This window comes from Anguilla rostrata, chromosome 18 (genome assembly GCF_018555375.3).
Source record: "Anguilla rostrata isolate EN2019 chromosome 18, ASM1855537v3, whole genome shotgun sequence".
Lineage (NCBI taxonomy): Eukaryota > Metazoa > Chordata > Actinopteri > Anguilliformes > Anguillidae > Anguilla > Anguilla rostrata.
Genome location: NC_057950.1, coordinates 15,487,863 through 15,502,714, shown reverse-complemented (window position 1 = coordinate 15,502,714; position 14,852 = coordinate 15,487,863). Strand labels below are relative to the sequence as shown.

At 46.9% G+C, this 14,852-nt stretch overlaps 1 protein-coding gene across 1 annotated transcript; it reads left to right on the top strand.

Moving 5' to 3' along the window:
- The first annotated feature begins 109 nt into the window (after positions 1–109).
- fam120b (family with sequence similarity 120 member B) lies at positions 110–11,584 on the top strand. Its single transcript, XM_064316953.1, has 10 exons — positions 110–1,803; positions 2,116–2,296; positions 2,796–2,894; positions 3,127–3,299; positions 4,215–4,307; positions 7,682–7,888; positions 8,282–8,384; positions 9,821–9,955; positions 10,421–10,481; positions 10,826–11,584. The coding sequence occupies exons 1-10, from the start codon at positions 796–798 to the stop codon at positions 10,863–10,865; spliced, it is 2,100 nt and encodes a 699-aa protein (XP_064173023.1). The 5' UTR covers positions 110–795; the 3' UTR covers positions 10,866–11,584.
- Positions 11,585–14,852: the final 3,268 nt, after the last annotated feature.

Sequence of the window (14,852 nt, the reverse complement as noted above, 5' to 3'; positions counted from 1 at the left end):
GGATTAAGAGGACAATTTGATGCCAAATGAAACGACAAAACCGAAAACACCGCACGATCCGTCAGTCCATATTTTTGTCCTGAATGGGTATTCCGCGCTGTGACGTAATCAGGTCGGGTTTACCGGAAACGGATACTGTGTAAATGCGTCAGCCAACGAGGAAGCGGCTATTGCTTACTTCCAGGCGTTTCAAATTTTTTCTTGTTTCCTTTCAGAAAGGTTTCTTAGTTTCTTTTCTGATGTAGTTAAACCGCTGTTACGGCGTTGTTTTGCTCAGTTATGTAACGTAGCTTGTTGGCTCATTGCATGCAAATATGAAGTGTCTCCTACACCAGCCTGCTTGCGCTGCTAGCTAAATTCCTGCATCTAGGTAGCTTGTTTGTTTACGTATGCTAGATCACACTCTAAAACGTGGTCTGTTGCATTCCTACAAAATGTGCAGATAACCTACAGAAGTACTGCTGTTTTTCACTGAACATAAAACAACAAACAAGAACTTCGTACTGAATTAGACAAACTACTCGTGTTCCACACGTAGAGTAATGTGCTGTCAACATAGACTGTTGTTTGTTAGCCAGCTATCTCCAGTGACAATGTGTTATATGCATCAGTTCTAATATTTTGAGTATTTGTGAAGGAAGGGGTACTGTTGTAAAGATTTAAAAAATTTTTAAATTGCTCGACATAGAATAGGTGCAATCTAGTGTGTGGGGTGTTCAGCGCTGTCGTTGTTATCTGCACATTTGCTGTGTATTGGTATTCCTCGCTGGCGTGAGTGTGTTTGCTGACTCTGAGATGGGGGTGAAGGGGCTGCAGGGGTTTGTGGAGAATGCCGTACCTGGAGCCTGTGTACAGGTGGACCTGAGGGAAATGGCAGAGCAGCACAGGCGGGCGAAGCCGGGACATGTCCCCACGCTGGCCGTGGATGGGATGGCCTGCCTGAGGCTCTGGTATAGTTGCCAGGCCTGGGTGCACGGAGGCCAGTGGAGGGAGTATCTGCACCTCCTGGAGGAGTTTGTGGCCTCCTTTACCGCTGCGGGAATCCGTTTGGTGTTTTTCTTTGACGGCGTGGTGGACGATGACAAGCGGAAGGAGTGGGTGAGGCGGAGGCTGAGGGTGAACAAGGACGTGGCCCGAGTTTTTCAGCACATCAAGCTCCACGGACAGCAGCCTGGCAGGGACCTGCTCTGTCTCCCCTCAGGCCTGGCCACCTTCTCCACGTTCGCCCTCAAGTCACTGGGGCAGGAGACCTGGAGCACCACGCGCGAGGCTGACTATGAGATCGCCAGCTATGCCCTGCAGAATGACTGCATGGGGATCCTGAGCCAGGACTCGGACTTCCTGATCTTCGACACTGCGCCGTACTTGTCCGTCTCCCGGCTGCGGCTGGACAGGCTGTGCACGATGCAGCTGTGCCGCGACACATTGTGTCGCACTCTTGGGCTGCACCCCGGCGACCTCCCACTGCTGGCCTGCGTTCTGGGGAACGACACCGTCCCTGAGCAGCGTCTGCAGTGTCTGCGCAGTAAATGCATGGCTGAGTACCGCAGCAGGCTCTCTCAAACCCCAAACCATGGCAAGGTGTTTGCTGTAGCCGAGTTTATCAGCAGTAACCGCCCCTCCAGTGGCGATGCCGAAGGTATTGTCCGACTGCCACTGTCGGACATCGACCGGGTCCTGCTTGAGGAAGGAGTGCGGAAGTATCTACTTCCAGGTCAAAGGTCACCTTGGGTGAACTCTGACAGTCCTTCCCCTCCCCTCGTATGTGAGATGGAGAGGTTTTCCAGTGCTGATATCATGCAGGTAAAACACAGATAGGTGGTTCACTTTCTGCTAAGCCTGAATTCTGAAAGTGTTTTGTTTTTGAAATTTCCTTAAACCATTTGCAGAAAAGGTAGTTGAAAAATAGGATTGTGTATCAAAATTAGGAACAGTCTTGCTGAGTTTATTAGATGAAGGTCTTAACTAAACAGTTGATTAAATGTCATTAATTTTTTTGTTATGGAAAAGATGTATGTACTATATTATGGTAGTAAAGTCTTACTGCCAGATATACAGGTGCATAAACCCCAGGAAAAACAAATTCATTATGATGATAGTCACTGTTTCTCCCAGGCAGCAAAAGAAAAGCACATTAGAGCAGAGTGCTTCATAGTCTACAATGTCCTGTACGACGGTGTGGTTGAGTGCAGTAACACGCTGGAGGATGAGGAGGAAACGGATCTTCCCCCCCAGGCTCTGCTGTATCGGCCTGCCAGAGAGCGGCTGTACGGCCTTCTGCTGCCCACACCTGCAGGTCAGCCCCTATAGTACTTTACACAGACCCGCACCTGCAGGTCAGCCCCTATAGTACTTTACACAGACCCACACCTGCAGGTCAGCCCCTATAGTGCTTTACACAGACCAACACCTGCAGGTCAGCCCCTATAGTGCTTTACACAGCCCAACACCTGCAGGTCAGGCCCCATAGTACTTTACACAGCCCAACACCTGCAGGTCAGGCCCCATAGTGCTTTACACAGCCCAACACCTGCAGGTCAGCCCCCATAGTGCAGTTTTAACACATCTCCAGGTTCATTTCTATTATGTTTTAGCCCCTGAAGTGTTACAGCAGACATTTTACATGGAGTTGATTGCAATTTCCATAGAATCATCTTTTCCACTTTTGATCATATTAGTTAAAAGTGATTGTTCACACTTTGCCATTTTTAGCAGCGTGGATAGTTTTGCGTGATTTGTGTCTAGGCCTGTGTTATGCATCAGCCAAGGCCCGTACTGTTGGTCTCTGTGCACAGGCTCCAGTCCAGCTCCTGCAGTAAAGGAGTGGTTTGTCTTTCCTGGAAACCAACTTAAGGAGCCAGACTTAGTGTCACCTGTTCCGCTGGGCCAACCAGGTATAACGCTGAGATGTTTGTGTGCGTGCGTGAGTGTGTCCATGTAGCCTATGTTTGGAAACATACTTGAATTTTGCTTAAATTAAAAAAATGTTCATTTTGTTTGAAAAACAAAACGGTTTAACAGAAAAGTGGTTTGCTAATGTTCAATGTTAGTAATGCTTGTCAGTCTTGCGAGAATTAAAATAGCTTTGGCGTGCCGGGCAGTAAAGTGGCACACATTGCCCCTCAGGAGGAAACCCAGATTTGAGCGTCCTGTGGTTTGGAGAAGGTGCGACCGTGACGTCGCTCCGTGTGACCGCATTCCTCGCCATCTTCAGCCTGCAGGACTTCGCAGAGGACCTGCAGCAGCTGGATACGCCCCTTATGGCCGTGGGCCTCCTCCTCATTTACATCTCACTGCAGGTAGGAGCTGTGCCTCATCCAGGTCTGATGTGTTCACACCTGTCGCCAACAGAAGGCGTATCATTCAGTGCGTTTCACGAAAATCGTACCAAACCTACATTTTTACTGGGATTAAAAGCTCAGAATGTCATCAGACAGAAAGCTTGGCTTGGCGACAAGCTGGGTTTCTGGAGGAATTTGCTGTCTGTACATGCATAAATGACATCTTGTGTTCCATTTTGTCTCCAGTTTGTTCTTATTAAGAAATAAAATATGTTTTGAGAATCTGACTCCTTTGGCAGCTTTTCCGGAATATGATACACACTGCTCTGTACTAGCAGTATGAAACCCTGCATGTTTTTGGGTAAACCATCAGCTAACGTGGATTGGGCCACAAGAGGTTTGAAGACTGCTGTGACAGATCATGGGATCTCATTGTTTTTATTTTCGAGAGCCTTTGAAACTAAAATCTTGGTTGCATGATATGGCGACCGTAGACTTATCTCAAGAGAAAGTTTCAGTACATATGGATTATATGCTGTAAAATAATTTGCCTGTGCTTTGTGTGGAATGATTGTTAAAGATTGTGCAGACTTTCTAATAGCTAATTGTAAAATGTCATGAGTGTCAGTATTTGTGTCTCCTTTTTATAATAAATATTACAGAATGCTACGGTCTGTTTGCAATCTTAAGGTTGAAATTCAAGAAAGCATATTTTACTGGTTTTTTATGTGAATACAGTCAGGGGACACAGATTCTTTGTTTATTTTTTTGATTATAGCATAATCCAGATGACCAGACATAGTGTGTTTTTTGTGTCTGTTTGTGTCAAATGAAATAGTTTGTTTTCCCACCCCGCCCCCATTTTCAGTGAATTGAAGCGTTTGTCTTCCAGACTAGAACAGCTCCTGCCTGTCATTGCTGTGTCTTTTTCAGGATAGTCACCTTTCCTTGGAAGATGTGGATGCGTATCTCAGCCAAGCCGTCTGTATGAGGGGCAAGTCATACACTGAGCTCCTTTCTACCAGGGTAAGTTTACACTGAACGTTTGTATCACCCTCCACTTTCAACTACAAAACCAAAAGCTATTTTAGGATGTTTGTGCAGTGGATAGGGTAGTGATATTAAGAGTTTCTTTAAAAATAATTTCTGTTTTCCTGTCAGTATGAAAACTGATTGGGGCCCAACACGAAAGGCACCTATAATGTGGAAATTGGGTATTCAATGCCTGTTGGATGGCTAATTTGGTTTTTGCATTAATTACATTACCACAAGTCATCAGTCCATGGAGAGTGAAGTTTGCATCTTTGTAGCATATCCATGCTAATTGCTTAACATGAACGTCTACCTGGTGAAAGTAGCAGAATGGCCTAAATAGCTCTGACTATTGGCCCAAAAATAAATCCTGGATTTTGAGTTGTCATTATTGTTGTCATTGAAAAGTGATGGGAAACATAGGTCTGATTTGAAGGGGAACCCAATATAGATGCCTGTCAGTGTTCATGGTTTACCATGTGTATATGTACCGCAGTTGCTGGTGTTTTGACACATATTGCATGCGTTATAGCTGCTATACATTTCGTTCAACAGGCCGATTTGTTGGTTCTAGGAATTCAGTGTATGTGTGTTGTTGTAAATCAGTTGGTTTTATGCTGTAACTTTGCCAAAAGAGAAGTACTACAAAATATTAAGTGTATCATTAGATTATAAACACAACTCGTATAATAAAATCTTCATTTTAATAAGTTTATTTGTATTAATTTTATTTAATCAGAAAAGTGGTGAGTTTTAAACCTTTCAATGAGCATTAGACAAATGAAAAATGAAAAAGGTGAGCAGTCATGAGGAAATGTGCAACAAAGGCATCTAAAAATAAAGACAGACAGGTTTTGAATATAGTGAAGTGTTACACCGTTACAGACGTGTAGTGGCCGACAGCAAGGAGACGTGCACCAGATGCAGTGCTTTCTCTCCGCCGTAGCGAGTCCCATAGAAGAACAGTTTATTGTTTGCCGGTGCAGAGCTGAACTGTGGGGATGATTGTGAGCAGCCGAAGCGCTGTAATTGTGGTGTAAACCTGAGGCCGACGCTGAGGGGGGAGGTGGGGGGGGGGCTGGCGCCGGCCCCCACGCTGACCGCACGCCTATTTCGGCTCTCTCCCTAATTTAAACCCTCCCCGCTCTGCGTGCTATTTCAAACCCAGCCGCCGAGGGCAGCTCGCGGTTTCCCGCGCGCGGGGCGACGGCGTCCGCGCGGCGCAGATAATGGCCGCCGCCGGGAGGCAGACGGGGAGCCTCCTCCTGATTTAGCGCGCCGCCAGCGTCTCCCAGCTGCCCGCCGGCGCGCTGCAGTCCCCCGGAGCGCCGAGCCGTTCGGGGCTGCGCCTCCCCGCTCGTGTTCGGGGGGAAAGCAGGGCGTTTAGGCTCACTGCAGTCCTCTGGAGCGCAGGGCTGTTCGGGGCTGCACCTCCCCGCTCGCGTCTGAGAGGAAGGCTGGATGTTTAGGCACGCTGCAGCACCTCAGGCATCCAGCCCAGACCTGCCGAACTGCGTACCTCCGGGTTGTGCAGAATTGGCTGACTGCTTGTAAAACATCTTGTACAAATCTTAAACTGAGAAAACATTTGTAAGCTATTTGGGTGGGTCAACTTCAGAACCATGGAATATTGTCATGACTCGCACTCAAACTCTCACACTATTATTTTGTAAATATACGTAATGCGTCCAACTGAGCAGTTTCAACAGCGTGCGTGTGTGTGCACGTGTGCGTGTGTGTACCCGTGTGTGTCTGTGTATGTGTGTACGCGTGTGTGTGTCTGTTTGTGTCCATGTATGTGTGTGTATGTGATTGTGTGTGTGTTATTACCTTTAGTGTGTGTATGTGCAGGTCTGTTTGAAAGGGGTGTTTTAGTGTGTTTGCTGAGTGCACAGCAGCAGCAGGTGGGGGACTGGAGAGCAGGGAGGGGGGGGTTAGGGGTTGGGAGCGGGGGGGCGTGGGGGGGTGGGGGGGGGGTGGACAGACGGAGCCCGGCTGCCTCTCAGCTCCTGAGAGCTGGGAGCACCTGTCGCGCTGAGTGCTTTTACGCCCGTCAGAACGGACACGGCCACATCTGCCCGGAGCCCCTGAACGGCGGGCCGCGCGGGAGGCAGCCGGGAGGGACAGATGGCGCAGATCCCTCGGGGGGCTGCCTGGTACCTCCCTAAACCCCATCTGGTTTGGAGCGCTCCGTCGGAGACAGAATGCCTCCACACTGGGCCCCTGCATACCCCTGCATGAGGGAACCACAAAAAGCCAAAAACCAGAAATACTCTCCGTCTAAATGTGAAAATGTGACCAGCCCTGGAGCACACCCACTACTCACGATAATGCAGGAAAATATGGTGCCTAAAAGTATTGGGGTTGAACTGCAAATACTGGAACTCAAAATTCAGATATATTTAAGGTGAAATGTAGCCATGTTAAAACTTCACAGAAATGGTCATTTGAGATAATCGCATGTACATTTACGCTGTTCGAGGGACTGGAGCACATGCATGTTCATTTTCCAGTGTTCAGTGGAATTCATATGACAAGTTCCTTGTTGGTGCAAAAATGCTGTCCATGGCTGAAGTTTGGGGGAACATGGTTTTTAGGGGTGCTGTTACCCACAGAGCTTTGGGACACTGGTTGTCCCTCCAGTTGGGCTTTTGGGAAGAGAAGACACCCCATTAGCAGAGCTGGCAGACAGTGAAAGAAGCACGGAGAAGCAAGGATTAGTGTCTCATATCCTGATGAGAACGTTCTCTCACAGGTTATAGTTCTTCCCAAAAGCTATCAGACCAGCGTAGAGGAGGAGCTGAGAGAAACAACAAGTTTAGTTAGCAGTGGTGCCCTCATGGCTTCTGAAATCTCAAGCAGGAACACTTGCAGAATGTGCTCAGCTGACAGAATGCACTGCACTCAGACCAGTGAATGTTAACCCACAGTGTTTTTCACATATTTTAATTGACCGTTTCAGATGGACAGCTGTTAAAGCTGGCAATGGCGTGCACTCCAAAAAGCAATGACATAATCTTTACACACAACGCTTTGTTACAGACTGTTAGGTACTTCAACCATGTCTTTATCTGCAGACCTGCTGTGTGGGTGTGTGCAGAGACAGGCATAGGTGAGCCCATCTGTTGCCTGCATAGAGGACTTGGGGTGGTTCTGATTGGTCCATAGGGGCTTGGGGTGGTTTTGATTGGTCCACAAGTGACTCAGAATGGTTCTTATTGGTCCATAGGGGACTCAGGGTGGTTCTGACTGGTCCATAGGGGACGCTGGGTGGTTCTGATTGGTCCATAGAGGACTCTGGGTGTTTTGATTGGTCTATTGGGGGCACGGGGTGATTCTGATTAGTCTGTCTCTCCCTGTTCCTGCAGGTGTCGGTTGTGGACTCGAGGGCTGTTCAGCTGGGCTCGCTCTTTGTTCGGGGGCTGGCGGTCCTCATTGCAGCCAACAGTGCCTGCGGCTTCCCTTTCCTCTCAGATCACCTAATGCCCTGGAACACCTTCGACGGGTTTCTCTTCCACTCAAAGTACCTGCAGGCCCACCGTGGGAGTACTGATGGAGAGCTACTGGAGGGCAATGTAAGGTTATCTGTGTGAGGCTACCTGTGTGAGTGTACCTGTGTCTGGTTACCTGTGTGAGGTTACCTGTGCGGGAGTACCCATGTGAGGTTACCTGTGTGAGGTTACCTGTGTGGGAGTGCATTACATTACATTTATTCGGCAGAAGCCACGTACAGTAAGTGCAGAAACAACTACAAAACACAGGTCAGATAGGGTACGGTAAATGTACCCATACCCATGTGAGGTTACTTGTGTGAGTGTACCTGTATGGTTAGCTTGTGTGAGTGCACCTGTGTTATTACCTGTGAGTGTACCTGTGTGAGTGTACTTGTATGGTTACCTGTGAGTCCTCCTGTATGAGTGTACTTGTATAGTTAGCTGTATGAGTGTTTCTGTGCTGTTCTCCTGCAGGATTCCTGGGTCTCACAGTTCCGGCAGCTGAGAGAGCTGGTGCTTAGCGTCTGCAGGAGGAGAGGAAAAGCTATCCTCAGCGCACCACGGAGAGTGGCTGCAGGTTTTACACTTCACGCATTCTTCTGTCGTTTTTTTAAAACATCAGTTTAACAGCACAGTCTTACTGCTAAAATAGCATTTTCTAAAACCACACTGACCTCTGCCAAAGTCCCAGGATCTTGGGCGAATGTTTTTCTGAGTAATTTTTACAGTGTAAGAGGATCTACTGTCATTATTATAATGCGTATAGCGTCAGTAATATTCCCTGGTCTTGTGAGACTCAGGGTGCCCCTTGTGGAAAAGCAGTACTGAACAGTCTGGTCCTTTGGCCTGGACTCTCCAATACAGATGAGAGGCAGTTCATTCTAGATGTCCAGAGTGCTTGGTCATTACCAGAATAATTTTTGGTTTCTTTTTATAGGGCGTGATCTATTTTAAGTAACATAACAAGAAGAAAAAAAGCATAATGTTGGGGCTGGTGCAAACTGCCTTTTTTCTTTTCTCTCAACTGCCGTCTTTGTGGTTCTTCAGTCGGAATGAAAGCTCCCTCAAAATTATACCCATCTGTCTGCTCTCGTGCCGTGGAGAAGCACATGGCCTGCATTTCAGGCTTTATTTCTTTCATTCTGTCTTTCATCCTCCTTGATTTTGTATTACGTTTTGTGCCTTGTGTTATCAGATGGTAGAAATGACTGCTGATTTCTCCATGTCTCATAGGGTCTTCTGATGGTTACAGTTACAGCAGGGAAATTAGTATTACATTACAGGCTTATTAATTGCACAGAATATGGAAAATGAACCAGGCTTGGATGTAAGCAGATATTAAAGTCTGCCCTCCATTTATGAAATGGCCATCTTTGCATGGATGCTGTTTTTGAGTAAAATTGTAAACATTTGGCGAGTGTTGTAGAGAGGGACGTATGTTTGGATGGGCCTCAGACTCTTACCCAGTATTTAAAATATTTTATTAATTGAAACATAGATATTTCCAAAGAGATGGTAATTTATTCTGTGAATGTCTGTTCATGAGCAGTTAAAATTATCAGAAGTGGGCTAGACTTGTGACCATGTTGTGAATTTTTTAATAGCAGGTCATTAGCACACTGCTTGAAGTGTCTTGCTGTACTAAGTACTGTAAGGGCATACATCATAGATAAAGGATGTCATTTCAGCAAATGAAATGTAACAGCCCTGAATTCCACAAGAAAATGCCATGTATCAATACTTTCTCTTCCTCTTTTACCTTTAACTTCTATTCCCTCATTTGTTACTCTTTCACTTGTGCATCTTCAGGAGTTTATGAGTTATATGCGTCAAGGAGAGTGGGCATATGAAGAGGAATGTCTAAGACCCCAGTCCCATGAGGACACTCTTGTTATGCTTTGGGGATAATTGCATGGTTCCTGTTTTGGGTGATTCTTTTTTCTGCTTCATGTGGATATTTATACTGAGTGTCTGGCCTGTATAACTAAAACTGCAGTTAAATGTTTCCAACAGCCTCTTGGAAACCGATGGGTAGAGAAGACAATCCAACAGAGAAAAGACCCCAGCACTTCAAATATGCAGAGCAGCCCTGTCCCCCACCCCAAAACTACAGGGTCCAGAGCAGAGGCCCCAGGCCTGACATGCAAGGTATTGAGCCAGGCTGGACTGGGCTGTACTGGGCCATGCTCAACTGGGCTGTACTGAGCCAGGCTGGACTGGGCTGTACTGGGCCAGGCACAACTGAGCTGTACTGGGCATGGCACAACTGAGCTTTATTGGGCCAGGCTCAACTAGGCTGTTTCTGATCTGCCCTGAAATACAAATAAATATGATCATTTTCATCAGATATGAAGTATGATCCTTCCTATCTGACGGATGTGAAAAACATCTTATAGCTGTCAGTCGGAACACTGCACAGAATTGCGTGTCTATGGGTAGTGTCATCAGTTCTACCACAGGACTTGCAAATACAGTTTCTTCACTCTGTTGCCAAAACTTGTTGATCCTCATTGTACACTGATGCTTTTTATTATACAACTGTTTATGAACCACCGTTACCTGGGATGGAAGCTTTACAGGGTCTCGTATTTAAGCCCGCTTTGTATTCTGCAGAATGTGGTTATGGACCCAGATCAAGGCGTCCAGGCAGGCAGCGATACCGGCTTGCCCCACGGTGAGTTTCTGCTGCAAAGAAGGCTTCTCTTCACGGCTATGAGTAAACTCTGGGCTTCTGTCTTCAGTTCTCTCTTTTGAGTGTTCAAACCCATCATATTCAAGTTATTTGAGTTACTTTAGACATTAGATGCTGTACTCACATTGTGTCTTCAGCCCATTTAAATAATGTGGCAAGACGTGAAAATGTGGGGGTTGGGGTTTGGTGATGATCTTCAGATTCTGAACCTCTTCGGCTCAGCTGGTGTTGAACGTTGAGCTCTTTCCTTGTGGGTGCTGCACACCTTTAGCCTCTGTGTGTCTTTTACATAGACTGACGGGGCTGCTCCTCTTGTTTATTTTCAGGTGGCCCCAGCACCCAAACTCCAGGCCCTACTTCCCCTGATCCCCAGCGACCCCTCCAGCGGCTCAGAGACCCAGGCCTGAAGAGAAGACCACTGCAGTTCTGCTGCAGGAAGCCGCTCCTGCTGAGGCAGCCCCTTATGGAAACAGACAGGCAGATGTGCTGTAGGACAGGACAGATCATCCGTGGGCTGGTTTTGAATCAGCTGGAGCTGTTTGCTGTTGCAGCAGTGTGGACTCTTTGCCTCACCGTCTCACAGCATGTTAGTTAATCTTAGTGCCGCAGTGAAACCTGGAAGTCTTTTAAAGTTCAGTCCAGCCTGTGGATGTGAGCTAGACTCTCTGGGCTCCCCACAGACAGAGGGAAGGAAGTATTCCTATATCAATAATATTTTCAGAATTATTATTTGTAATAGCTTTAGTAGTGATTATAATATAATAATACAGTAGAGTAGGGGCTAGACAGATGGGTCTGATGGAGCAGAAGACTGAGAGTTTAGAGGAAATACAGCAGGTGATGGAACACTGCAAAGGGCAGATTGTGTCCACTCAGATTAGCATCTCAAATCCCTGAGAAGGTCCTTAAATGCCGAAATGCAGAGATACCCCTCCTTTTGTTGAATGTTTTTTTTGGGGGGCTCATGTTACTGTAAATCTGTAAAGCGCGCTGCATGCGACAGCCCCTCAAATCTGAGAGAGAGAAATCTCAGAGGAAGGAAGCTTGTTTTGGTCAAAGGAAGATATTAAAACGCTGGACAGGTTTGCACACTGTATTATTAACTCAAACATCTTATTGAACCCTTTGAAAGAGATTTTCACACCTCTCGCCATCAGATATTGAGAGGCTCAGCATAGTTTATCTTCCCAGAGCTTCTCAGTGCTTGTCAGACACTTTTACATACCTTTGTTGGACAAACAAAGCAAAACATAACCAAGTGGAAACGGGGGCGGTCCAGTAGCACCCAGAAGTCCTGCTTATTGTGGAATACCTCTGAGGAACTTCTATAAATGCATCACTGTAACCATTAGCCAATCAGCGCGCCTGACTGCCCTGACCCCTGCTTTTATTAAGGTTTGTCAAACACAGGTACTTCAGCTGAAGTAGCTCATGCAGGTAGGGGAGACTGGGGGACTCGGGCGTATGGAGGGTAGGGGGTTACCGGCCCCTTTTCAACACCACAAGGTGATGATTTGTGAGTGTGGGGGTGTTGACTACACCCCCCACCCCCTCCCAGACGGGCGAGCACCTGCTGAAGTGCTAATTCACCACAGGCCTCTGGACCCCCTGCCCCTCCTCCTGCTTTTAAATAAGCAGCTGTCGGGGGTGGGAGAGGCCAGACAAAATCATCTGGAGCCTGAAATTAGACAGGAGGCCCAGAGGCTTCCGAATCAGCAGCGGAGAGATGTGTGTTTTTCTACGGGTTTTTCTTTGATTTCACAAAGTGTGGGAAGACTCCAGTGTACCATGCTCGGTGGGGAAGAGGGGGTGGGGGGAAGATGATTGACTGCGAAAGGCAGACTGGGCTGGGCATCCCTTTCTGGGTGTAATTAGTCCCAGAAGATCTCTTATCTGTTAGCCCTTGTGGCTTGGATCACGTCCAAGTACACAGGAGGCATGGCTGCTGATAGGTTGAGCATCGGGGAAATCATATGTTCCACCAATCTGAGTGTTGCTGTTTCAATTAGACAAACTGATTGGGGGAAAACAGCAAAATGGGAACCTGTCCTTTGAAACAAATGAGGAACATTAGCAAACTAAATTAGGGGTTGGGGGTGATTCTTCATGTAATTGGTGGTCTGCAGTGGAATGGGAGGGGAGCTCAGAGATGAAAGGGGTTTGTTTAGCTAGTGCCTGCAACATGTTCAGGAGTCTGTGTCCAGAAGCCCAGGAAGGTTCCCAAAAGCCTCGTAAATGTCCGATAACAGCCTTTTGTTTGGGCCTTTCCTGTTGAATATACCGGCAGTCCTAACTAGAGGCCGTTAAACCACTCAAGACTGTTTCACTGAACCGCTTTCATTCACAAACTGATTTATTTTTGTCAGGCCACAATATTACAGCTTATTTTTTTTAAACTTCATACTCAAAGTGATTTATGTACACTTAAATATAATCTCTCTTTCAGACAGGTTTCCATTCATAACACTATCGACTGCTTATTTTTTTATCAGATATTATAAACCACCAATTTTCCAGCTGGGCGCCATAAAACAGTCCGGAGCGGAAATAGGATACGGGCAAAATTCCTGCGCTCAAGTCGCCACAGCGGAGCTCTTTCCCTTATCCACCTGACCCGAAATGCAAACTGGAACAGAAAACAAAGCTATGCGAACAGACGGCCTGATGCTTCCGGGCTAGATAGCATTTAGATCTTAATGAACTTGGAAGAGGACAGGGAATTGGAACACATGGCATTCTGTGCTCTATGCTTTCAAACTCCATAGCCTGCACTCTACATTTTGGGAATCCACAGTTCTGCCTGCACTCTATGGTTTGGGAATCCACAGTTGAGCCTGCACTCAACAGTTTGGGTATCTATAGTTCAGCCTGCACTCTATGGTTCGGGAATCCACAGTTGAGTCTTCACTCTATGGTTTGGTTTTTGCAGGGAGAAAGTGCAGATGATGCGTCTCCGAGCCGCTCTGGCCCAGAGCTGTGTGCAGAGGGAAAAGCAGCACATCCTTCTATCAGTGAGTTTCACAGCCTGCTTCATGCATGTAATGAGGGTGAAGCTTCACGGGTGCCCACAGTAAATATGGCTGCTGCCAGAGGCGCAGTGGCCGGGGCTGAGCGGGACAGGCCCGGAGGTGCCCACCAGACACGGGTGCTGCGGTCAGGCCCGTGACGGGGGTGTGGCCGTCACGCTAGGGGGCGGTCCACCACAGACTCCTGGCCTTGGCGCGGCGTGGTCCTCATTTCCTGCACGGGTGGGCGGGGTCAGCAGGCAGAGCGGAGCCAAAAGTCACTCGTAATTTTTTTCTGGCAAGCCCTGGAGAACGAAAGAGAGGGAGACGCTGCAGTTTGTGTTTCTGTCGGTCAGATGTGGCAAGAGCTCTCAGGGAGAAAGGGGTCTGGCACAGAGGGCTGTGCACACCAGCGGACATCATTTTAGCCTTTTCTGTTTATTTTTATTATTAGCAGTAAGTTCATGCTGTGTGCTTCAATAAAACACACTGTGCTTAACGGCTACCCCAAACCTCGCTGTGTAAGAGGGACGAAGGGTCCAATGAATCAGTGGCAGTTAGGATAATTATAGATTTGTTTTCTATCTATTTTCAGACATTGACCTCATGCTGAAGTCAAAACACTTTTTAAATCATTTCAAGCTGATTCTCGAATGGTTTCTGTGCTAAAACACTAAGCTGGTACAATGTGAATCTAATTTCTCTATAGGCTTTATTAGAGAAATTACAGGAGATATACACAGCATCAGAACTGATTGGGACATTGCATAAGTAGCTGAAATAATCCTCAAAGCCATGAATAACAGTGCACAGATTTAGAGGCCCTGTCGGTGGTGAGCTATAAATACACCCTTAATGGTTTGTTTCGGGAACCAGCCCCAGACTTGCCCTCGCTAATTATAATGGATAGACGTACATTACACAAAGCATGCTGGTACGAACCCTTCACTGGAAATGGTACAACTGAATTTGAAAAACCAATCAGAACATGGATTGTATAGCTGACGTATGTTCCAGTAAAGGGGGCTGCAAGACCGTGTGCCACTCCAATACGGTTTAGTTTCATCTGTCAGCGGTGTGTCAGTCGTGGGCTCCACGCTGGTTAATGTTTTCAGATGTATTGCAAGGCAACTTTGTTGGCATGGCAACTATTGGTTTGCCCTCCCCGTCTTCTCTTTAACCCCACAGTAAGAAGATACTGTACATGGTTTTATAATAATGATGCCACTTATGAGATAAACTGTTCCAGAACAGCTTTCATTTTCAGCAGTGGAAATTTGTGGAGTTGTCAGAAAGTTTACGGTCTTTTTCCATTTTTGCCGCAGCAGACTTGACGTGATAATAATAC